General features: G+C 46.1%; 2 protein-coding genes across 3 annotated transcripts; both read right to left on the minus strand.

Moving 5' to 3' along the window:
• Positions 1-170: 170 nt before the first annotated feature.
• On the minus strand, positions 171-14,876 carry LOC132260620 (tetratricopeptide repeat protein 28). The gene is made up of 7 exons (XM_059758866.1): positions 14,856-14,876; positions 8,143-8,202; positions 7,915-8,070; positions 3,719-7,577; positions 2,135-3,649; positions 1,924-2,073; positions 171-1,863 (listed from the first exon to the last, which is right to left on the minus strand). The coding sequence occupies exons 1-7, from the start codon at positions 14,874-14,876 to the stop codon at positions 173-175; spliced, it is 7,452 nt and encodes a 2,483-aa protein (XP_059614849.1). The 3' UTR covers positions 171-172.
• Positions 14,877-20,727: 5,851 nt separating this feature from the next.
• LOC132262187 (phosphorylase b kinase gamma catalytic chain, liver/testis isoform) lies at positions 20,728-25,454 on the minus strand. 2 transcript variants are annotated; one of them, XM_059761404.1, is made up of 8 exons: positions 25,039-25,454; positions 23,504-23,812; positions 22,847-22,998; positions 22,359-22,586; positions 22,201-22,298; positions 21,858-21,941; positions 21,161-21,319; positions 20,728-21,098 (listed from the first exon to the last, which is right to left on the minus strand). In XM_059761404.1, exons 1-8 carry the CDS (start codon positions 25,134-25,136, stop codon positions 20,964-20,966), a joined length of 1,263 nt encoding a protein of 420 aa, XP_059617387.1. In that variant the 5' UTR covers positions 25,137-25,454; the 3' UTR covers positions 20,728-20,963. The 2 variants fall into 2 exon arrangements, with proteins under 2 accessions (XP_059617387.1, XP_059617471.1); XM_059761488.1 differs by lacking the exon at positions 21,858-21,941.
• Between the last annotated feature and the right edge of the window lie 3 nt (positions 25,455-25,457).

The raw sequence follows: 25,457 nt of genomic DNA on the forward strand, positions 1-25,457 counted from the left end.
AGGAAAGCTATTTAAGAAGATGGAAATGATAAAACAGATGATAAACGACCTCGTGAATTAATTACACATTAAGTAGATTAATTTAATTGATAAGAGATAAATACAAATTATACATAATTATTAATTCTTAATTAATAAAGAGACAGAGAACATTTTCATTGGAGTGCGCAATTCAGAGGGTCTCCAGGCTGAATTTCGTCCCTCGCTGGCTCTGCTGCTGCTGGGCAGCCTTGTGGTCGTTCTTGAAGCTCCCCGAACACTGCGAATCACTCACGGAGCGTCCGTCGCCCTCATCGCGGCGCGAGAGCTCGCTGAAGGGACTCCCGGCGCGCTTGTCTTTGATGCCCGCCGTCGAGACGTCGTGCGTCACCGCCTGGATGTTGGCTTTGATCTTCTGGCGCTCCAGGATGTCCGCCGTGGTGAGATCGGACGCCTTCACGAGGCTCGTATTGACGGCGCTCAGCCAGGGCTTCAGCGAAGACTTCTTCGGCACTGATGTCGGCGTCTTGGGCGTCACTGGCGAGGAATCCGAGCAGGTGCACATGAGTTCAGCCGGCGCATTGCACACTGGACAGACACTGCCCACTCCGGTCACTGCTCCTGAAGATGGGCCCGGAATTGTGGCCACATTGGCGGCCGCGCTCAAGTCAATCTCACTCACAGCGTCCACAAGAGTGGAAGTCTTCGAGGATGACGATGACGCCTTGCCAGGCTCAGCCTCGTCCAGACTGTAACTCTTGCTCAGCAGGAGTTTCGAGAGCGGCGGCGCGAGTCCCAATCCCAGATTCCTCTCGTGATAAACCTCACTGATGGTCGGTGTCATTTCACGGTTGATATGCCTCAGTAGAGACTCTTGCATGCTCTTTGGCGGCTGGTAAGCACTCTTCTTGGCCTCCTTCACTGCACTCCCGCCCGCTCCGCTCACACCCTTCTCATCCGTCTCAGCGGCAAAGTACAGACTCGCGTTGTGAAGCGACAGAGCTGCTTCGTCTGACAAATTCATCTTCCTGCTCGTGGAAGCTGTGGCTGCTGACGTGCCAGCAATTCCCACAGCACTCGAAGTGCCCGCCGGCTGGCCAGGAGACACTTCTGTGCGCACACTGAGTCTGTCCATGAATCCAATTGTTTCGGAAATCTTCCGCGACAGTGGCATCTTCAGCTTTCCGCGTGATCGCGCGCCAAATGGCCCAGCCGCCAGCTCAAAAGCGCCTCTCTCGAACTCAGAATCGGAGCTGGTGGAGTCCAGCGCTCCTGCTCCCGCCTCAAGTGTGGCCACGGGGTTCAGATTGTTGTACACAGGCGCCAGCGGCGCCAAATCGACTAGAGGCAGTTGCTGCCGAGGCGGCGGCAGCGGCGGGAGTGTCTGATTCTGCTGATTCACCCTCCGGAGCACCGTGGCGTGTCCTGAACCCTCCCAATCCGTCGTGCTGCTCGCACTGCTCGAACTATCAGGCCGTCCTGCCATTAAGATGCCCCCGTCGGCGCCCACAGGACCCGAGTAGAGACTCCTGATCCTCGTCTGATGCGCCAGTGCCTGGGAAACATTACTCTCCGCCGTGGTGCTGGAGTCGGAGGTGTGATGCAGGGCAGAATAGCCGCCGAAGAGCTTCTTGGGCAGCGTCTGCACCACATAGCCGTCAGATGACAACTCACTGTCTGTTGTGTTGGCCAGACTGGAGTCCAGAGTGCTCGCCGAGTGGATTTGCGAGGAGGAGGAAACTGATGGCACGTCTGAGGAATCCGTTCGTCCGCCGTCAGGCTCTCCACGGCGTCTCACGTACGAGATGAAGGCGCTACCGGTGCTCAGGAAAGGCACTCGTCGGATTGGCAATGGTGGCCGAGAGAGAGTCAAGTGTGGCTTGGCTGGAAAGGGAAGTCTTGATGACTTTGACGATCTCTGGGAATGAATTTTCAGGGACTCACCAAGGGTTCCAATAGGCGAAGCTCCTCTCTTAGGCGCTGGCGCATTATCTGGACTCACAGAGGATTCATCAGCCGCTTCAGAGCGTCCATCCTCGTTCAGGGACTCTGTGCTGGACTCCAGTCCGAGACTCTTGGGAGCTTCTTGAGTATCTGCAACAGAGACAAGACGGGAATTAATAAAGTCACTGGGAAATGAGGTGAATAAACTCACCGAAGAGAGCAAGAAGCGCTTGTAAAACGAACTGGCAATTGCGTCTGTTGGCTGTTTTCCCCGTGCGCAGAGTCACCTGATCCTGGCCCACTTCCATCAGATCGAATCCCAACGACGCCAGCAACTCATGGCAGCCAGACACTCTCCACAGGCGAACACTGAGTGGGATGTCCACTTGAGTCTCCAGTTCTCCGCTGCCTTTGGACGGAAATTGGCTCACGACGTTCCTCAGCACGGCAATGATGTCATCGGCGATCTCTGAGCTGTTCACCACTTTGGACAGAGCGTGAAGAGTTGTCGGCGAGAGCGCCAAGAGTGCCTGCAAGCTCGCGGAACACTGCGACAGACGATCCTCTGGGTCAGACTGAGGGAAGAAGACGCTGGATGGAATGCCATTGGCAGAGGGCTCGAAGCGGAAGCCCACGGCCATCAAGAGATCCTTCCAGCCAGACACGGGTCCAGCTTTGTTGTCGATGCTCTTCTGGGTGGTGTACATGGCGTTCTTCTGGCCACGGTGAATTCTCTGGAGACTCTTCTCGACCAGATGAAGACACACCCTCAGGGCATCTCGGCACTTGTCCGGCGCTTTGACCAATTCACAAAGAGCCTGGCCAATTAGAGCCACCTTGTTGGAGAGTCTCACATTGGCGCCAATCAGAAGGAAGCCCGCCCAATTGGCGGGATGAGCGAAGTGCTTGGTGTTCTGCACAGTCGAAATGGCTTCGGCCAGAGCACTGGCCGCAGAAGCTCCCTGGAGCAGAGCTGAATAGAATGCTCTCAAGAGAATCTTCGCTGCAGTCTCTGGAACTGGCCACAGAGACACCAGAACCGCTCCAGCGCCCGCCAAGAGCCAAGCACTGGCCAAATTGGCCACTCCTGATCCGCTTATTGGCTCAATTGAGTGATAAGAGCTGAGAACAACCAGTTTCGCCTTCAGCTTCATCGTCAGCAAGTCCGCTGCGCTGAGAATGAAGTCAGACAGCGGAGGAATCTCCATGTTGGACGTCGAGAGATCGCTGATCTCCTCGTCATTCTCCATCTCAGGTGCCGTGGCGGGGAAGAATCTCTTTTGAGAGTCTATAACATCGCCAGGACTGAGGACGACGGCTCCCAATTTCCAGCTCACGTTGGCTGCGAAGTGGACACACTCTGCACTGGGCAGTTCAGCCACGACAGCCTCCTTTGTGGCACTCGAGGCGCAGAGAGCCTTTGCGTGCAGCATATCTGCCACCATGGCCGCTTCCTGGAGAGATGCTGGCGATTCCGACCAGCCCCAGGTCTCTGACAAGGATGTGGGTATCCTTGGACCGCCCACAACCAGAGCACTGTTGAGATTCTCAGCCACTTCGCGATTCCGGGAGCGACTCTTCTGGCGCAATGTGGTCAGAGATGGCACGGTGATGAGAGAACAGCGCTCTGAGAGATACTCTCCATCCTCCTGTCCACTGCGGAGCACAGCGAATGGCACCAGATACAATTCGTTCTCCAGAACAAGCACAAGATCACGTCTTCCCACTCTGGCAGCTGAAAAGAGAGAAGTGTCGATCAGAGAATCTACTCAAGGGTGCATGAGAAAGATCTTACTTGTGGCACTGTCGGGAAGAAGGTCCTCAAAGGGTGCCAGGAGGAGTTTGTACAGGGAATGAAGGCACGCTGGACCCTGCCATGTGGGCATCATGGGCACTCTCCGCGACAGACTTCCAATGGATCGCGTGGATCCTTGCAGACTAGCCACAGATCCTCCAACACTGCCCAGACTGAACAGAGAACTCAGCGAGTAATTGCTGGAGTTCAGCAAATGATTCCTGTTCACCATCCTCAGGAAGCCCGCCCTTTCGCTAGCAAAGTCATCCAGCAGATTCTCAGACGATCGCCATCCATCTCCCTCCTGACTCGCGCTGTTCACGCCCAAACTCTCCCTCACCATGTAGATGTACTGCTCCAGGAGCGTCGCCGAGTCCTTCCCGGGCTTCTGCTGAGTTCCACTGAACTGCAGAGTGGTCTCGTTGATTTTGGCACTGTTGAACCGCACAATCCTCTTCTGAGGCTGCAGGAACCACGTGTAGAGCTCATCTCCGGCTAAGCTGAAGTAGATCACGCTGCATTTACTCCTGTTCACCGTGTCAAAGATGTTTTCACTGCACGTCATGTTCGCATTCTTCTTCCCCGGAAAGGCTGGCGTGGTGGAATCTGGCGTAGTTCTCGCTCTGCATCTCTCAGCCGCCACCAAAGCTTCTTCACTTCTGCCCAAAGTCACCAGGATCTGCTGGAGTGTGTGATAACAGCTTGTTTGTAGGTCAAATAAGAGATTTCGTGCCTCTGGCGATCTCTGCTCTGATCGAACAGTCTCCAAGATCTGCGCTGCACTCTCCAATTGACTGCGGGCGTTCTCATTGTCTCCGGATGCGCGCAGAGCAATGCCTAGTTGATGCCTGATCTTCGCCTCTTCCTCGGGTTTGCTCAAGCTTTGAGCAATGGCGAGTCCCTGGCGCAGAAAATTGATGGCCTGAGAAGTCTGATTCATGGAGTGAAGCACTCTGCCCAGAGACATGCACACCGACGCCTTCACGAGGCGATCTGACGCCAGTGAGAGCTGCTTCTCGAGATGTCTCACAGCTTCTGAGTATTTTCCCATGCTTTCATAGACGCTGGCAAGATTTCCGTACGCTCTCGCCTGGAGAGTCATCACTTGAAGTGCTTCGCAGATCTCCAGATCCATCTTGTGGAGTCTCAGCGCACTCTCATGGTCGCCCATCTGGAAGAAGACACCACCAAGACCACTTGTGGCGTCCGAAAGAGCCACTCGATCACCCAATTCCTGGGCAATGTCACGCTGATGCTCCAGACAATTGAGAGCCTGTTCGTGATTCCCGAGGGCACTATGAATATTGCCCAAGTCCAGATAGGCAGCGCCTTTGGCTTCCAGACTTCCCAGCTCATGAGCCACAACCAATCTCTTCTCCAGACATACCAGAGCTTCCTGGAGATTTCCCAGGGCTCTGTGCGAATGTCCGAGACCGCGATAAGCCAAATCCTGATCCCTGAAACTCTGCATCGCGATGGCCAGTTGAAGATGACGCTCGTGACACTTGATGGCATTATCATAATCGCCCAGGGCATCGTAACAATCGCCCAGATGACCGAGAGCACGTGTCCTATCGTGCTGCGCTTGGGCAGTGTTGATCCTGTCCAGAGAAGCCAACTGCTGCTCCAAATAGCTTATGGAATCCTCATAATGTGTCATATTGAGACGCGCAATTCCAAGGTTTCCAAACGCTTGCGCCTCTATCACGGGATCCTGGAGCTCTTGAGCCCTCTCCAATTGCTCCTGATAACACTTCACGGCGTGCGTATAATTTCCCAACGCCATGTGAACTGCTCCTAAGTGGCAATGCGCTCGCGCTTCGCCCGGAACGTCTCCCATCTCTTGGCGCAGCGTCAATTCCTGAGTGTGATATCCGAGAGCCTTGTCGAAGCGCTTCAGCAGACGATTGCACAATCCTAAAGCTCCACACGCTGCAGCCTCCATGGAACGCTCTCGCGCCTGGCGAGCCAATCCCAATTGTCTCTGATACATTTTTCCCGCCTCCTCGAGATCCCCCATTCGGATCAGGACATCACCAATGTTTCCCAGAGCGCGGAATTTCCCCGGAAGGTGATTCATCATGTGCGATATGGCTAGAAAGTACTTTTGACATTCCAGAGCTGCTGCCTTCCAGTCCAGCGCCAGATTGGCCAGGCCCAGATTGCAGTAAGCTCTCCCCATGTTCATCTTGTCCTGCATATCCTTCGCCAGAGCGAGATCCTGATCGTAGTAGCGAACAGCTTCCCTGTAATTACCTATGCAGTAGTGCGCATAGCCGAGAAAGTGGCAAGCCTTTCCCTCAGCCGCCACATCGCCAAGTTCCTGGGACAGCATCAGGTAATGCTCGTAGTAGGGAATTGCTTGGGCGAACTCTTGGCGTAAACTCCAGAAGTTCCCGAGATTCAGGTAGGCCTGGCTCAGGCTAGCAGTGTCCTTCTGCTCAGACGCAATATCCAGATGCGCTCGGTAGTGCATCAGAGCCATATCGTGCGATCCCAGGGCTTGATAAGCCACCGCCAGATTCCCATGCGTGCATCCTTCAGCACTCCTGTCGTGCACCTCCTTGCTGATCGTCAACTCCTGCTTGTGGCACTTTATCGCCGCCTCATAGAGACCGGCACTGAAGTAGGCATTTCCCAGATTGCCGAAAGCTCTGCCCATGCTGGCGCGATCTTGCAATTGTCTGGCAATCGCCAAGTGCGCCTGATGCAGCTTCAGCGCTGCATCATGTCTCCGCGTCAGTTGATACACAATCCCCAAGTTGGACAGAGCTCTGCCCTCGGCAAACTTATCTCTCGCCGCCAGAGCCATTTCCAGTTGCTTCTCATGCCATCGTTTCGCCTGGCTGTACATCCCGGCGCAGCGACAAGCGTGTCCCAGGCCGGCATACGCCCTCGCCTCAATTGCACGATCTCCCAACTGCTGGGCAATCCGCAGCACCTGCTCATGGAACTGAATGGCCTGCGTGAAGCTCCTCCGGTAGTGGTGACTGTTGCCCAGATTGCTGTACGCTCGCGCCACTTCGATCTGATTGTTCAGCTTCCTGGCCAATCTCAAGTGCTGCATGTGACAATCCACGGCGGAGTCAAACTCACCCATGGCCAGGTACACGGTGCCGACATTCCCAATCTCTCGCGCCTCCTGCAGGCGATCGCCCATCTGCTTCACCAACTGCACGCACTGCTTGTGACTCGCCAGGGCATTAGGATAGTCCCCAATGGCTGTGTAAACGTGCCCCAGAGACGTCAGGGCAGCTGCAGCCGCCTGAGTGTCCTTGCACTTCATGGCCAACACGAGTTGATACCTGTGCGCAGTCAGGGCTTCCTTGTAGGATCCCTGGCTGAACTTTCCACTCCCCAGGTTCCCATACACTCTGCACTCTCCCTGAGTATCTCCCAAACTCTTCGCCACTGCCAGATCCTGCTGCATATAGCTGATGGCCTTGTCCAGCTGATTCAGCGCCCAGTGCGCTGAACTTAGGGCGCTAAATACCGATCCTCTCAGCTTCAACGAGCAGGAGCCAATCTGCAGCGCCGCCTCGAGAACAGTCACTGCCGAGTGATATTGGCCGGCCTGCAGAAGCTCCTGACCCACCACAGAGATCACCACGAAGGGCGACTGATCCAGCTTCATGGCACACAACTGCTGGAAGGTCGGTTCCAGGGCGTTTCTGAGCGGAGATTTAATGCTCGCTTCCACTAGACCGGCCAGGAGTTGCTTGTTGGAGGGATCCTGCGCCAGGCCAGAGCTGAAAGCCGCCAAGGCCTCGCCATAGCGTCCCAGACACTGCAGAGCCACTCCTTGGCGAAAGTATGCCTTCGGCCACTGAGGGCAGAGCTCCCTCGCCTTTGTGGCATCCTGAAGAGAAAAAGATGCATAAAGTTAGAGATTCATCAGTGGAACATGGATTATGGGCAATTTAATTTAAGACATCTTCCTTTGTTCTCTGCTTATTGCATGCGGGAGCGCTGCAGTAATGACCCTAAACAAATATTAACTTGTGGTTTTGTCTTGATGATTCTGTGGAAGAGATATTGCCAATTCCCAGAATCATACTTTATGTGTGGTGGCTTCAGAGTAATGTCTTGGCAGTAATTCTCTGTATTACTTCCTCCTGCACGCCTCTTCTATTGATTTAGTACACCCGGAAAGACACACATTTCACACGTCCAGCGGACTAAAAACAGTGCAATACCTGAAATGCCAGCTGAAACTGTCCCTGCTTGAGCCTGGCAGCTGATCTATTGCTGTAGAGAATGTGATTTGTGGGATCGAGTGCCAGGGCATCGGTGTAGAGTGCGACGGCCGTTGTAAAATCACCACTCTGGCACGCAGCATTTGATTGTCTCACCTGGAAAATGAACATCATTAAGCCTTCCAGTCCCACAACACAGCACTGGACAGAGCCATGGAGCCCTCATACCTTCTCGAGGAAGAGCGTTCTGTTGGCGGCCGGCAAATCTGGCGTTCCTTCTGGTTCATTCTGCAAAAATAGCGGAGAGAAGAAGAAAGGAATGAGAGAGAGAGCGTGGTATTATCATCCCATTCAATTATTGCATCTTTCCTCCCTCCCAATTTATCAGAAATTGATCGTGATGCCGAACTGTACAGAGAGAGAAAAGATCTGGCGCGCGGCATAAGTAGAGGGAAATTATGTGGGGTACTTTGCCAAGTATCACAAGCGCACTAGTGGAGAGAGAGAACATATTGGATTCTTTTGCTTTCGTTGTACTTCAATCAACATTCCACACAAATAGCATGCCTCTTGATCATCCACAGATTTATCACATCTTTCTCTCTCGCTCTCTTCGCGCACTTTGTGTGTGTTTGTATTTGTGTTTGTGTCGCAACCCCAAAATCTGCGCCATCAACTTTTGCTTTTTCCTCACCCGGAAGAATAATTATCAAGTGCTGAAAATTTCAATCTTGTCATTCCCACAGTTTTAACCTTTTTGCGCTCTTTTCCCAACCCAAAGACACAAGAGATGTGTGTAATTTTTCCCTGCTCTTGCTCGCCTTTTTTCGGCCTCACTCCACCAGTTGGCATGCAATCTCGAGGGACTCCGACCGGCGAGTGGTATCATGATTTCAGAGTGTAATTTACGAAAATTATTGCTTCCCTCTCACTCTCTCACGCAACTCCCCGGCCAGAAATTGCTCCATCGTGCTCACAGAGCCTCTATATTGGTGATTACCGGAGAGGGAGAAGCCAGGCATCTGGAAAAATGATCAGACACACTGCATGACGGAGAAAAAAGAAGTTTATGCAATACAAATCGAAAGAATTGAGCGGATCGTGAACGAAAAATCACCTTGTCCGGTTCTCGATGGAATTCAGATTAGAGAAAGATGCTGAAGACTGGCATGGAATCTCTATCTCTCTTCTCACTCCTCGAGAAGACTCCATTTGGACTTGTGTGTGCGCACTGCACATTTTCCGTAAAGCAACGGATCTGGTAAAGGTGAAATTAATTCAATTTCACCATATAAGAGAAAATTGCAGGGAGAGAGAGAGAAGGAGCGCGCGGCAACATGATCGCGAGAATGGTACTCGGCATAGAGATTATATGGCATTTTGAAGAGGAGCGAGGGAAAAAGCATTAAATATAATTATGTGTTGGATTGTAATCGCATAGAAGCAATTAATCAAACTGATTAATGAGGGAGACACTAACAATTATTTGCGGGTGAAAAATTCCAATCGAATCACTTTTGTTCACCTTCTTCACGTAGCACAAAAGTGCCAGAGAAAAACACACTGTAGCACACCTTTTTCCCCCAAGATATAACACACACTCTTTATATTAACAACATGATACTTTACCACGCCGAGATTTATCCCAATGACTTGGGAAATTCTTCTTAGAACCGAATATTTTCATTCTGTTCACGCGCTGTCTCAGGTTTTTGGCACTCTCCCGACCTTCTCACCTCTATTCTTGTCTGTTGGGATTGTCGAAATATTTACTGTTTACAAATTGTTGTTCTCTTCATCGAGATTCACGGCAGTGAAGTAGCAAAAATAGCAACGCAACGCAAGGGGGCAACAAAATGTTAAAGTTTTGCCACTATTTCCACCAGAAAAGAAGTCTGATAGAACAAGAATTGCCATTTGAAGCTGATTTTGGCCGAATTAAGTTAACAATGGCAGTTTAGATAGAAAGCAAAGTTGTTTTGACCACATTTAAGCTGAATTGTCACAGTGCAAATATCTTCGTCACGGTTCTGCACATAAATTTATTCCCAGAAATCGAAACTTAGATATTAGGCAAATAAATATTAATTGGGGAGAAATATAATCTTTCTATTCAAATTTTACCGTTTCGCCAATTCCTTATGTAGGTGAGTTTTATTAATATTATTTTTCAAAATTAGATAGATAAGCCAAGACTGATTTGTGAATTATTGCACGTGGAGATTAATTAAGATTCTCCCATTTGATGATATATCGATTGATGTGATTTAGATTAGAGGGAACAGTAAATCACTTTTTTGCCACATTTACTTACATAAGAACACACATAATCTGCCCGGCAGAGAATTTATAGAGGAAATCTCAAGATGAGTTAATCGATGTGAAGACTGTTAATACCCCTCTTTAAAAGAGAATTGAGAAACACTTTGAAGTGCTGATGAATACTGAGCGGCAGAGAGAGAGAGAGAGAGCAAAAAGGCACAAACCACCAAATGAAAGACTCATTTAAATGATTTATTTCCACGATAAGAAGATGCATGAGGGAGCTTTCCTCGTGAATTCTATATGCAATTTTCATCGTCAATATTACCATCAATTACATTTGCCTTGTATTATGCGCAAGTGTGGCGCAAAAATTACCCTCTCTGCAGAGCAAGTGAAATTCCACGGCCAATTTCCAGGCGCAGCGCGGGGAATTTTTCACAAGAACGTCTCTCGGACTGCACGCATACATATGTTGGGTATGCATCGTGTGCATTTTCTCGAAAGGGAGTGAAAACTGCAAATAGCGCCGAGAGAGGAGAGCGCATGCAAGAGGCGAATGGGATGGGAAATACAATCTTTAATTATGCTGGAGAGCATAGTAGGAGGGCGTCAAGCACAGATTCAGTAGCGAAAGAAATCAATGGTATGCCTCTTGATATATTCCCAGATGGTGAACGGTTTTTGTTGGTCTCTCTCTTCCCCCTTTTATTTCTTCCCATCTCTCATCCCAACTATCGTCTTTTTTGCCATCATCATCTCTTTTTTGTCCATACACATTTCTCTCACTCGTGAGTTTTATCGTCGTGGTCTTTGGTCTAATGATTGGTGTGCTGTGTATAGAAGATTTGCCTGCGCGCTTGCCAGTCGTGTTCTTTGCCACGGAATTCCTGAGAAATCAAAAATTCCTCCTTCTGCCTCCACTATCTCCATTCCCAGCCACTTCCTTCTCTTCCTCCGCCCTCCCGACGACCATTTCTTCATTTAATTACATTTGAGAGCCCTTCGATAATTTGCATTTTATCTCCCATGTGTCTTTCCTTCAACTATTGTCTCTCTGTCTCCTCGTCTCCTCGTCTTCTCTAAACCGGCGAAATCACAGCCATTTGTGAGGAAATCTCCTCACATTGGAATGTCCTTGAGTGGAACTCATTAAAATCCCTCACCTCAGTGGATTTCTTTGCCTTCACATGCCCACAAATTCCTCTCCCAAGACGACGCTTTTTTCCTCTTCATCCTCCCGCCTTTTGCTTGCACTCTGACTCAGAGCCACACAAATGCTTGACTCCCAATAACATGTGCAATTTGTTGATATCCACCGATAATGTGGCCAGTGAATAAACTTTTGCATATAAACTGACTGTTAATTGCTTTACAATTGACCATCTCATCCGACTCTCTCATCCCGCTGACTTTTCACATCCCATCGCAGCCTCTATTGGGAGCTAAATTACCGCGCGATTGATGGTGATGATTTCTTCCCGCAAAAATTCACTGGACATTGCACTTTGCACGTTAATGCTCGCAATTTCATCGCCGCCACGCGGAAGACTGTCCAAAAGAACGTCGTCGAAAATTAAAGGCCATAATGTGGGGAAATTCTAATTTTAGTGGACAAGGTAATGCGCTCTCATCTCCACACATCGTGCATCTTTTGCTCGCTGGATGAGTGAAAGAGCAAAAAGCGCGCTCGCATATTGAGAATCACTGGAGAAATTGCAAATTGACGTTAATTTCGTGAACTTCCTGGCCAATATGCGAATCATTTTTTTCCCCTTCGTCTCGCAACATCTTTTTGCGCATCGCATCTTGTTGATGATACTGTGAAGAACCGTGAAATTTTATTGTTTCTCCTCCATTGCAAAAATTTAACACTCCATGAAATAATTATCCCTGGCTAATTGGCAACCCTTGTTCGTGGGCATCAATGATAATTGTCCAATGCTCACGCGCGACAGAGTGAAGAATGTAAAACATTTCCATCACAATTAGAAAATGATCACATGAGCGTCTCATCCAATATCAATATCAATTAATTGAATATTTTATAGGAAATTCACCATCAACGATTCAGGTATTTGAAGTGATCATTATAATGACTCTCACTTCAATTTCACTCCTTATCTAATTCTTTCCTATTCGACAAGCGCGCGAGGGGAAAAATTACTGGATAATTTTCCCGCCCATGAGACACGATGGAAGTCATCTCCGATAGACATTCCATCGCCGCTGAGATTTTTCTTCGTCCTCTCACTTTAATTCTTTCACATTCTCACACACAATCTCTCTGCACCTCTCAAATGAACCCAACGTGTGTGTAATTCGAAATTTATTGAGACAATATTCTAATATTCATGAATATTCTATTCTCATTAACATCCACTAATCGTGCCTCTGCTCTTTTTTCCACCATCTCGCGCCCAACAACCTCTCGCGACCATCCTCATATTCTTCTGTTTTTGGCCTCCTCTCGTCACACGCAGTGGCGTAGCGCGTGCACTGGATTTAGCATCAATTCATAGACTTAAGACAATCCTAAACAAGTCATTTTGCTGGGGAATAATTGGGAATTTGTGACTGAAACTCGCTGTGAACGTTGAAGAACACTTCAGAATCTTCAATTGCAGCTCAAGATTGATAATGAGACAATTTGAGGGACAAATATGGGAAGAGATGCATATCAATGTAATGCGAAAGTGTAAAATTATGCTTTATGATCTTGACTTTAATCTGAGAACACCAGAAAACACGCTAATCCGACGACAGATGCACGAGGATGGAATGTGGGTGCATTTCAATTACGCCACTGCTCACTTCACCTACTCTTTCTGGCTGCCATCATGCCAGGGGAATTTGTTGAGTAGCGTATAAAATTGCTCATAAGAGATTTGTCTCCTCCTCACATATCACCACAATTAAATTCATATATAATTGAATTAATTCCATATTAATATTCCAGGGATTGAGTTTCACATGACGCTATGGAGGCAACAAATTGCCATGATTCTCTCTCATTTAGCCTTATATGTTCACCTCTCATCATGCCTTCCCTCCACAACTCGTGATCGATGAACTACAACTCTCTCGTCCTCCCGAGAAGCTCAAGAGATCGATGCAGAGGAAAAAAATCACTGGTGGCGTATTGAGTGGAAAAGGAGCTCGAGAATGCAATTTCTGCGCAAGAGAGAAGGTTTCCCTTTTTTCGGAGGCGGTACTGATAGAACATCGCAACCGATATGGTTTCACGTTGTTATAGAAAATTGTAATTAATGCCGTTTCTCTTACTCCCCTTTTCGCTCATATTTCCCTCCATCAAATATAGGCTTTACGCGAGAGCGCCAAAGCAGATCTTCGCGCATAGAAGGGGGTTTTGCGGAGTTAATTTTGCAATTAATTTTTCGGGAAATTGCATTAAAATTCCCTCTGTTTCTCCCTCTCTCATGGCTTTATCTCTGCCTCCCGCCTTGGCAGAATCTCATTGTAATATGCGAAGGGTTATTGACACTCATGGCAAACTCCCTTGTGCGCTCTGGAGATTAAAGCACAAATTAATGGGGATTGAAATACAATATTAAAATAGATTCTTATCACACCGCTTGAGAGATTTCTTTTCCACACTGACTCCATGGAATTGCAGTTGAAGAATGTGCTCTGCAGATGGAAACGAATCCCCAGTGAGTTAATAGTCTTCTAAATGACAGCATTTCTCCTCTTTGGCGCACACTTAATTGCTCCACACCTCCCAATTTATTGACAGAAAGTGTGTTTTGCAAATAAAAGCAATTTGCATAATTGGGAATTTACTATTTTCAAGATTATTTTCGTTAAATTGCAGCGATTGGCATATCGCGTCTTGTGCAGAAATTCCTCTTCCTACCCATCATCTTCCACTTCTCACTCCATGCCGACTGTCTAGGAATCAAGCAGAACGACCTGGAATCGCTCTGTGGCACGCAAAAATTTCTCACGATTCATGGTGTGAGATGAAAAACGGGAGACACATAAAGGGTGGGATTTATAAGTTGAAGAAGTCAAGAGAGATATGAACATTTTAAATAGTGTGATAGTTTTCAAGACTATGTCTCGGCATTTGCCATCTCCGTCGCGCGCACGCTCAGGCGCTGGGCAAATAGCACACAAACATTCGCATAAATGGCAAAAGTTGAATGAGATGTTCTCCCTATTTCATTGCAAATAAACTGTCCGAAGACACAAGTGAAAGATAGACATGCCAAGTGATTGTGGTGGCGAAGAAGCGATAGTGGGGCACATGGCGCACAAAAACCATATTTTGCCAAGCAATAGTGGTCTAAAATGGGAATAAATCATTCGCAAAGTAATTTATATTTATCATTTGACTCAATGTTCCATTAGGCGTTCTACTGGTTTTTCAAATTGTACTTCAACTTATGATGGTTTGGCGGGTTCGTCTCTCAGCCACCAATTGAAATCTTTTGATTTTCTCTTTAGTGAATCTTCGCCGTGTGTCTCTCTCTCTTCCACTTGTACACCTCTCTCTCTCCGTGCCATCGCGCGCGCGCGCGTCCATCCTCGCATTACACCCGAGTCTATTTGTGCGTTTTTCTCTCCTTGCGCGCCTTGTCATATTTGCAAGAACCACTTATAGGAGGTAAAAACAGCAAGAATGCAACATTTCAATTAAATTATGAGACACTCACCTCGAAATCTCGTTGTGACATCGTAAAAACTTCATAGAAATTTTTACGTCGATGGCAATTTTTAGTCAGCAAACTGCAGCGAATTCCTCCACTGTCGCCATTGAACTAATAAAGCCCCGCGAAGTACAAAATGCTCAATTTTTTCCCGTCAATGTTTTCCGCGTTGATAGCAACAAAACACATTCCACACCAGAATCTGCAAAAGAGAAGGTAAGACAACAAAAGAGGTCAAATCGATGCAATTTCTTCTCACTAATGCTCAGGCCACATTGGAAAAAGAAGTGTATTTCGTGCCGCAGAGCAACAAAAACGACTCTCATTTACAATACAAAACCACCTCCAATGCGCGGTGCATGAATTCACGTGAGGTAATTGTGGATGGAAGCTGCAAACAAATGGACTTATGCAATTTAATTATTAGACGACCGGGAGAGATTGAAAGAAGATCAAGATCACGTTGCGCGGAATATTTGAAGGCAAATTAGATAAAATCTATGCAGGAAGGAGTTTGTCTTGCTCTTGAAGACTTCAGCCAGTGATTCTCAAGTGTTCCAATTTCACGTGGTCTGGCAAAGAGTGGCAAAGAAGGCTATTTGCCGCCGTCTCAGTGGTTTTATTTCTTTGGAATTGCATTCAAGTATGTCTTTGAATATGAGACAATGAAATTGTGCTGCCGCTTTATTCATAAATATCCTTTAGGAAGCCTATGAAGTATGGCTCAGATCAGATGATTGAACTTAGTAAGTTTGCGTTAAGGGATCTTTGTTCTTAACAGTTCTTATTGATTACAATCGAGATGAAAATTCCTAGATAAATTCAGCTTTCAACGACCAGTCAACAATTCAGTCTAAATACCTTCTACCAAAGAAGCTCATTCTCTGGACGAAGGATGTAAAAAGTACATTAAATAAATAAATCTTTAATGCGACATGCAAACAAGTTGCCAACAGATTTATGTGTGTCGCCAAGTAACAAAATTCCCTCGTCTTCGATCCAGCTTGAGTGGAGAGACGACAATTGGGCATGAACATGCCTCAAAGGAGGAGGAAAAAATCCAGATATTTAAAAGAGGAGGAAGAAAATTCCCTTGAGTAGCCGACAATGTGAAAAAAGACGGCGATACGGAGATTCAGCATCCACTTATCAATTGGATTTCCAATTCCTTGACAGTTTGTAACTGACAGAACAAAGCTGGGGCGGTTTTCTTCCCTTACATTCGCCATCTCATGCTCGCGCGGATCCCACAATTGTGGTGCGCATATGCAAGAAATTGTCTCCTCGCCCGCGAGAGGAGTTGAGGAAAAAATTCCTAAATGCTGACAAGAGCGCTCTTGCGCGGGGAGAGAAGATCAAAAAGACAAGAAGCAAATAACAAAAGGGACACAAATTCAGCCTCTTTGCCATGCTTTGGTACACACGGAGAGATCCAGCAAATATTGACAAAATAAATTGAATCTTTGGGAAAAATCTCGCTCTCCTGGCCTTAAATAATTTATTGATTGCCAAGAGTATTTACATAAATAACTCGTTGACAATATTCGTAAATTTCTTTTGCATATTAGAAAGAAGAACACCGAACGAGAAGCCACTCAGCAAGACAACAGAAAAGAGCCTTGCCGGCATGCAGAAGACACATAAAAACCAGAAGGGAAAAGATATACTGGTGGAGAAAAATAATAAAGAAAAGAATTCACTGACCATTGAAACATTCTCGAGAAGTGTATATCTTTTATTATCACTGGACTCTTTTTATATCTCTTTGTGTTCTGTTTTTTCAAAGCTCCTTCATCTTCTGATCAACTATTTCACCGTCTCTCGGTCATTGTGACTATTTCGTCGCCCTCCTTCTTAGGCAAATTTCACTCCTTCCACAACTTTGGCAATTTCCTCAGCAAACAAGCAACTGTTTTTCCCATCTTGTGCGCCGCAACAAGGGGCAAAATAGAGAGACACAATGAAAATGACCAACTTCCGTTCATCAAATGCATTAACAACTTTGACCATTTTCACAGTCAGACATTCGCCAAGATGCTTCAGTGAGAAAATAATCACGAAATTGCCAAGTGTGGTGTGTTAATGTAAAAAAATGTCGATTTCTGGCACGACCAACACTGGCTTTTTTCGCCTCAACTCAGCTTTATTGCCTTGAGAATTTTCTATCAAAATAAAATCATAAAATCATTCATAAAGAAGGGGCTATACTTTGAATTTCTTGCAGAAAAACACCTCCAGATCCTCTCACGACTGAGATTCTCTGGCTGACCAGTTAATTTGTGCGGTGATTTTCGCCCCACCAATGAAGTGTCCGCGTGAGAAGACCAAAATTTATACTGTCAACGCCAAAAAATTGAGGAATCACCGTGCGTCTCTGTCGGGACATAAAACCCAGAAAGAGAGAAGAGACTCACGGCAGAGACAGACGTTTAATTAACGAAAATTACAGGGAGAGAAACAAAACTCCCCTCATCAGTTCATCCACAACACACCAGCTCCAATGGAGATCTTTACACCCATAAATTCACTCCTTTTCCATTTCTTATACAAGCATTTTATACATCAATGTTTGCTATATACTCTTTTTACTGTGGCGCCGCTCGCCAAGGGAAGTCACGGATATTGCAAATGAAGTGAGAAGAGAATTGCTAAGAATCTTCACTCATGCTGTAATCTTGCTGTTTTCTTGAATCTTTCCTTGTTAGAAGAGACACAAGATATTCAGGATTATCAGATATTCAGGATTATCAGATATTCAGGAGGAATTTGAACATTGAAGACTTGAGGACTTCAGAGTGCAATAAAAAGGTATCGGAAGATAGTTGAGAAGGACTGAGGGCCATGAAGCAGTTTACAGAAGAATACCTCTTCAAAAGTAATGGAAAAGTCAGGGACAAAATTAGTGAAACCATGATGAGTTCAGTCATTACAAACCTACAATCAAGCCTACACTAGTAATTAGCCAAGACATAGAACATTGTGCAGCAATGCCTGAGTGCGGACAGATGCATATAAATTATGCCAGAGTTCAAGAAGAGTCAGTTGAACGGGAGAATCTCAGCTGCCAATAAGCCATAAAAGCTGTACGGCAATTTTTTGCCTTGTCCAACACTGAGAAACAACTTCAATTGTGGAAAAAAGAGCCAGGAAAAATAAAAGAGAGAGACTCTGATGGATTTGCGTTGTAATTGCAGGAGATGATTTCTGGTTAGTAACTACCAAATGGTAGGAAGGACTGCAAAGCGGAGTGCATATGGTGCACAAGAGAGCTGCCTGGGCGGGAAGCAACACACGAAATAAGCTTTTTATCCAGCAAAGGCAGACAAGAGGGAAAAAATTGGCCAATTCCGGCACATCAGAGGGTGTTTCAGACTCAGACAATGGCAACGGCTCTGTGTGGAAGACCAGTGAACTTGGGAGAGACAATTCTACCCAGAATTCAATAATGACACCGTACAGATGGAACAAGTGCAAGAAATTCCATTGAAGAATTTTCCGTGAAATTCTTGTGGGGATATTTAGTGGAGTGACTGAGAGAGATGATGGTCATTTTCTTCATCATCGCGCGCACTCCTCGTCTCCGCGCCATCGTGCAGTGGAATTTCTCATCCATTGGGCGCGCTTCTTTCACTGCGGCTGCATAGAATGCAATTGGAACATTGGAGACAACACAACACATGCACAAGGCCCCAATGCTCTGGGCCTGACACAGTCGCACACAGCAAAGGATGAAAACCATCTTCACAATGCCTCTCATTCTTTCGACTCTTCCTCACACCCAGCAATCTCTCTCCCATCTTCGGCGAAGCGTCTTCGCCACACCAATATGTGTGAAATGCATCCGATGTGATGAGATGGGAAGAATAAGTAAAATATTATATAGAAATTACTCTATGTTGAGGTCATTAGAACTTCATCAGTTGCTCATGCTGTTGCTCACGGTGAGACTGTCCGAGGCATCGAGACTGGATTGATTAGTTGCAAATACTTCTGTCTGCAGCACTTTTTTGATCGGCCGCGCAAGAAATTATGTTCCGCATTTCAGAGGATCTTCACTATGGGCGGCTCTAGGCTAGAGAGAGTCGCCTAGAGCGCACATTCCTCAACACTGGGGGAATATTGTGCACATGTGAGGATCACGAAAAGGTGGTTTCTCGACAATAAAATTGCACTGCGAGCAAATATACTCTGCTGGCACCTGTTTTCGGGTGATCAACACACAGCCAGAGAGAGAGAGATATTCTCTAGTAGTCCATTCCACATCTTCGCTCTAAGAGTGCGTCGAAAGACCCAACAATGAAGGCAAGACAGAGAGTTGTTGGGTGGAAAAAAAGGGGCCAAGAGAGGATCGAGACAGAATTTTTGGCAATTTTTTCACCTTCAATCTTCTCTTCGTCTCTTTTGGCATTACCTTTTGAGAGAAGGCGCACACACGATCTCGCGCGCCCCAAACAACTACACTGCTATAGTTAATTTAATTCCTTCTTCTTGGCGGGTTTTTAAACCCAGGCACAACACCATCGAGTGGCCACAACCACCGTCAAAGAGCCAACATCACTCTTGGCCTTTGGCTGGTGTGCGGTGCATTCGAAAAGTGCTGCTTTTTCCTCTCTCAACACACACTCGCGATGGTGGACAGAATTCCTCAAGCCCGTGCACTCAGAATCACACGAAAAATGACACAGAACTACATGAAATTCACTCTATTGCACCACTGTGATGCACCTTTGCACAATCTCGGGTGAGAATAGGTGGAAATTCCTACCAAAATTGGAGATTATCTGACCACGACGCGCGCGCTACATCGAGCTGATCACGACGGTCTCCATTCTGGCACTGAACTGACGAGGAGCTCTTAGCTCGGACCTCTTCGCTCTGCAAAATCACCTACCAACACCACCACACGGCGTCTCACCTTTACAGGGTGGTCGCGCGCGCGGGCAGAGCGAGATCGCAAGATCACTATTTTCACCGTTTTTTTGCTCCTTCGCTCTCTCCTCACTATCAATCCACCCACAGTGCGGCCACAATCCACGTCACTTGCGCGGATTCTCGCCAGCCAGCCACCCTCCTTGCCACCCCGACTGATTGCGCAGCAATTGGCGGCCGAATAGAGATATCAACACTCTCGCGATCACTTTGCGTTTTGTCTCAACAAATTACACAAGACTTCTTTTTCTCACTTGTCCCAGAGCAATTGTGTTGGTGTGTCGCATTCCATTCTCGCCACGATCTCTGCGCCTCTCCTGCCATGTTTGAAATTATATACCTGTGCGCGAGGGATTATTCAATTTCTCTCCCTGTTCGCTGCCGCGCGCGAAAGGTGATAAAACACTTGAAAAATGTGTGATCACTCGGGGCGAAGTTTAAATTAAAAATAACAACACATAACAATGAAAATTCACTTTAATGATAAAAACGCTCCCTTTTATCCTCCTCTTCTCTACACATACTAAATGAAAATCACGCGGCGCATGTGAAAGGGTTAATTGAAAAACTGGGGCAATAAAGATTTTGATTGATCTCTCGCTCGATTATAATAATATATATCAGACTTTCGGCGTATTTCCATAAAATTCTGTACAGTATCTCGAAAGCAAACGGAGAATTCGAAACTCGTGGAAATCAGTGAGTTATTATCCTCAAGTTCTAATTGACTTTCGAGGCACAGCACATTAAGTGGACCTCTTAAGCACTCTGGGAGTTGAGAAAGGTGTCATAAAAATCCATAAATATCACTTCAATAGATAATTTTTTTCGCTGCTGCTCATTTTTGGCTTCAGAGTATCAAGTCTCGAAAAATATAAAATGATAATTGATAATTGCGTGAATGACGAACACACAGACAGATGGAAATGAGAGAAAAAAAAAAGTCAAATTAAGTATTTTAGCGCATTGATTAAGAAGAGATTTTCATGTCTTCTGTCTTTTTCATCAATTTAAATAAATTACAGATACTTTTCACTATAAATAATAATTCATAAAAACATGTGAGATGTCGTTCACACTAGAATCCCCACAATTTCAGGGACAATTCGTGACGTTTGAGCACACTTCCTGCATTTATCCTAATCCTTTCCTATTGCTCTTCTTTCTCCCTCTCGCGTCTCTACTCTATCGACTTAGATTATTGATATAGAGTGTGTGCAGCTCCGTGCGTGGCATATTCTCGAAGAGCGCCGCTCTATTCTGTCCCTCGCCCTTCTTCACCCAGTGACCGTACACGCGGAAGGCACAGCCGTCGATCACCTGAGGAGAAGAGAGTCACAAACATCAGATAAACAGATTCATGTGCAGACGAATTGCCATACCTTTCTCAGCACCTTAACTCTGTAAGGATCCTTGAGGGCCTCTTCCACTTTGAGCGGCTCAGCCGTGAACCTCAATCGTCTGATTCGCACCACAGCCCGCACACAGAGGATGGCGTAAAGGAACTTCTTTCTGGCATTGAATAAACTCTGCCTCCTCTTCTGCAAGACCAAACAGTCACACTTCAGTGTTGATACTTGGCTAATCGCCGGCTTTTTAGTAATTCACAAGGCACAGAAATTGATAGAGATAAAAAGACAGAGAAATGAGGCAAAAGCATGCAGTGAAAATTAGAAATAAAATGTGTGTTACTCGTACATGAAAGCTTGACAGAGAGATGATTAGTGAGCCTTTTGTGTTTCCATCACAGCGATAAGCATTTGCCTAGACACATCTTCTATGCTCTCTTCTTGATCATTGGTTAATCAGCTGGCGCTTCCTTTTCATTTACATTTCCTCCTATTTTCACTATTCACACAAAACTCTTTCTATTACAGTCACAAAAAAAATCACGAAACAATCCAAATCATATGAGACATTTTTTACAGCCACAGCAAGAACATTAAGTAGAGAAATTAGAGACATAGAAATAATAAAGAATAAAACTTGAATATGTACACAACACAAAAATGGCACTATCGAGCCATCCTGGCATCTCATTCTGAATGAATGTCCCCACAAAAAGTTCTTCATTCGTACCAGTGCTATTTCTGATATACGACTGAACCTCCTTGATTTTGACGAGAGACTTCGTTTAAGTGTTCCAATGTCTTGCTCAAAAAGCTGGTGAATATATAGAAGAAATATTGTGAAATAAAATAGTGATTGTGCATTTCTTTCGTGTGGATTTTCTGAGGTGCTGCGAAATTTGACAGAAATTTTGCAAGGTGGGAAAAAGAAAATATCTACAATGATCTACAAAAGAGATGTATAAAATGGAGAAGTAGAAAAAAAAACAACTAAAAAGATCTACTGAAAGTAAATTCTCGGGTAATTATGATAAAAAAAACCTCCTCCTCTAGCCAACATTGCGTCTACTTACAACTGTATTGAAGAATGGATGACGAAGAGCGTCGTGCACTGTAATGCGCTTCTCTGGATCAACCACGAGGCACTTTCTTATCAAATCTTTGGGATCCTCTGCAAAAGAAACCTCACCGTTCAATTCCCATGAGCATAAATCGCAATAATCGATTGTACCTGAAATGTCTGCCCATTCCGGAGATGTGAAACTGTACTTCCCCTCCATGATATTCCGCAGCATCACCATCTGCTTGCGATGCCAGAACGGCGGACAGCCCACGAGGAGTGTGAACATTATCACTCCGCACGCCCAAACGTCCACTTCTCTCGAGTATCCGGCAGCATCTTCGAACATGCTGCACTTGAGCGTCTCGGGCGCCAAATATCCAGGAGTGCCGCATAAATCTGGTCACCGAAAATGAAGATAAAGCCATTAGCAACACCTGCGTATCATTCCCTAATCCCAGGATCAACCCTCAGCGTAGTCGATTGGCTCGCGTCTCAGACAGAAACGATAGTTTCTCAACTGTTGTTTGTTGCACTTGAACAACACATTCTTCTCCTTATCTTTTCTCACTAATTATTTGTCGAACACGGGAAGTTTGCAACCACTTGAGAGAGTCAAATAGATAACTAATATTCGCAGTTGCATGATCATGACTCACCGAACAACTTCTGTCCCTGCTCCAGATGCTTGGCGAAGCCAAAATCTGTTATTTTCACATTCAAACTGTCGTCCAGCAGAATATTCTCCGGCTTCAAGTCTCTATGCACAATGTTAGCAGCATGAATGTACTCCACACCCTCGAATACTTGTCTGAAAGAAAAGTGAGACAAAGTGTGTGATTTTTTGAGGTGTGAAAGGAAGGAAAATAAAAGAATTTAATCGATTTTCTGACCAACACTAATTCTCAATGTCAAATCTCTTCGCTGGAACAGAAGTTTCCAGACGTTGTAGCGTTAAAGAAAACGACCAAAGATGCGAATGACCATCAATATTAACTCTTTATGTTAGACACTTAATATTTTGTGAAGTTTTCTGGATAAAATCCGGCGTTCTCTTCGACCGATGCCAGTGGAACGGCGCGAGATTCATCTGTTTATCTTAGGCACACGCTATAAATTGTCTCAGACCATGATAAAGGCTTTAAATTTTCCACCTTGGACTCTGGCCGAGATTTTCTCTCCATCCCATTCATAAACAACACGAAAAAATCAGTCTGGAGACGCGCAAATTGCAAAAGTTCACAGGCCGGTCACTAAAACAGAAATGTGTAATCTCTCAGGGAGAGAGAGAGAGTGTGAATCAAGTGGAAAAATACCTCATTATATATCGCGTCTTCTTCTCCGACAGTGTCACGACGGAGGTGAGATAGTCAAACAGCTCGCCGTTCTTGCACAGCTCGAACACCAGGAAGATGAACGCGTCCGACTCGAACACATCCTGCAGCTCGATGATGTACGGATGTCCCATCACTTGGCGCAAGATGGAAATCTCCTGCCGTGTCGCGTCCAGCATCTGGTGTGCTGACGCCTCCGTGGCTCCCTCGGCGCCCAAGTCGATGATCTTGGCAGCGAACTCCCGACCAGTCTCCTTCTCGATGCACCGCCGGACTGTGGAGCTGATGCCTCTGTTGCCCCCATTAAGAGCCGAGAGAACACACAAGAGACAATCAATTTTCTGGGTCAGCGCGGGACACTTTGCTGTATTTTTTTGTCGGAATCTCCCCAAGATTCGCGCGCACGCTCTTCTTTCCGGGATCGTCAGACAACTGACGACATCCACACGCAATTAATTACCCACTAATTTCGCTCCAATTCCCTTCCTTACAATATTTTCTTCCTATCAGGCGGCTATTTTGCCTCCGCGCGGCATCTCACAGATATTGCATCTCAATCATCTCAATGAAGCGGACACTGATCTCGGGATCTGTTTGTTTACGAACGGGATTCAGGGGAAAACGAGATCAATGGAAAATACAAGAGAGAAGGGAATTTCACCCAAATATTGCGTCACATGATTCGTCCATTCCTATTTATTTATGGAGACTTTTGCATGAGCAAAATATTGTTTTTTAAACATTAAACATAACCTGATTATTTTCCAATAGGTTTTGCAGTGCGATAAACTCGCAAATCAAAAGCAAGTGCTGATTGTCTAGCATGAAATCACTAAAGTTCCCGGCAAGTTACAAGACTGGAACGAAATTGCACGCATAAAAACACCTCTGAACAGGATTCTTGAGGTAGATACAGGAGTTTTTCCACATCTTAATCAATATATGACATTTGCAGATAGAACCAAAGATTTATATTTGGAATAATATGTAGTAATTTTAGTTTTGAACCCATTTCAAGAATTTAGCAACAAAAATAGCAAGAAGCCCGGCATTTTTCGCGCTATTTCACGCTCCACCGAATTATTGCTATTTTATAATGTCTATAATGATAAATTCCTAGCCAGTAAATTCATGAATTCCTATTAGGAAATCGCATTTCTGTCCAATTTGTAAAGCTAATAAGTCCCAATAAGAGAAACATGCAACATGAGGTCAACACTAGAATCCGCGCCACTTTTGGCCGATTCTGCCTACTGTAGGACTGGGAAATGTTGTCATTAGACTTTGGTGGGCTTATCTTGGTCAGATTCTTCCCTCATTTCTGGCCTTTTTTGCACACTCTCCTCGTGTGTCGCAAGCAAACAAACGGCGAAGAGAGAAAGCAAGAGGAGCAAAAAAAGACCCAATGTTACTCAACAAATTGTTTTCAATTTGCCAATAATCAGTGAATAAATAAAAATATCGCAGCGTGTGCACTCCCACGAGCGCCCCAGATCGCCGCCCCGCGAGCTCATTACCTGCCCAGGATCTCCTTCGGCTCGTACTTGGCGTAGAAGCCCTTGGCGGCATCTTTGTCCGGCAGAAAGTCGTCCTCCTCCTCGGTGTCTTTGGCCATCCTACTCCTACCTATCTTGGCGAATGTCTGTGGCGGGCCCCGAGCGATCGCCCACGCGTGGACTGTTCACTTTTCACGCACTTTTCATGAATTTTCACCACCCCTTTCACGCGGCTGCGACACTTTTTTTCAATGTCAGAAAAAGGTTAAAACTGCTCCTCAGTGAGATGGATTTTCGCCACTTTGCACACTATTACGCACCTCCATTTGAGCACTTTCCACATTTACGGTGTCTCTGCCGCCGGTTGAAGTGCTTTTCACGCTGTTTTCTGCGAGAATCCAGGGAAAATTGAGGAATTTCGCGTGGAGAAGTGAGATTGC

This window comes from Phlebotomus argentipes, unplaced genomic scaffold (genome assembly GCF_947086385.1).
Source record: "Phlebotomus argentipes unplaced genomic scaffold, Phlebotomus argentipes genome assembly contig_6, whole genome shotgun sequence".
Taxonomy (NCBI): Eukaryota; Metazoa; Arthropoda; class Insecta; order Diptera; family Psychodidae; genus Phlebotomus; species Phlebotomus argentipes.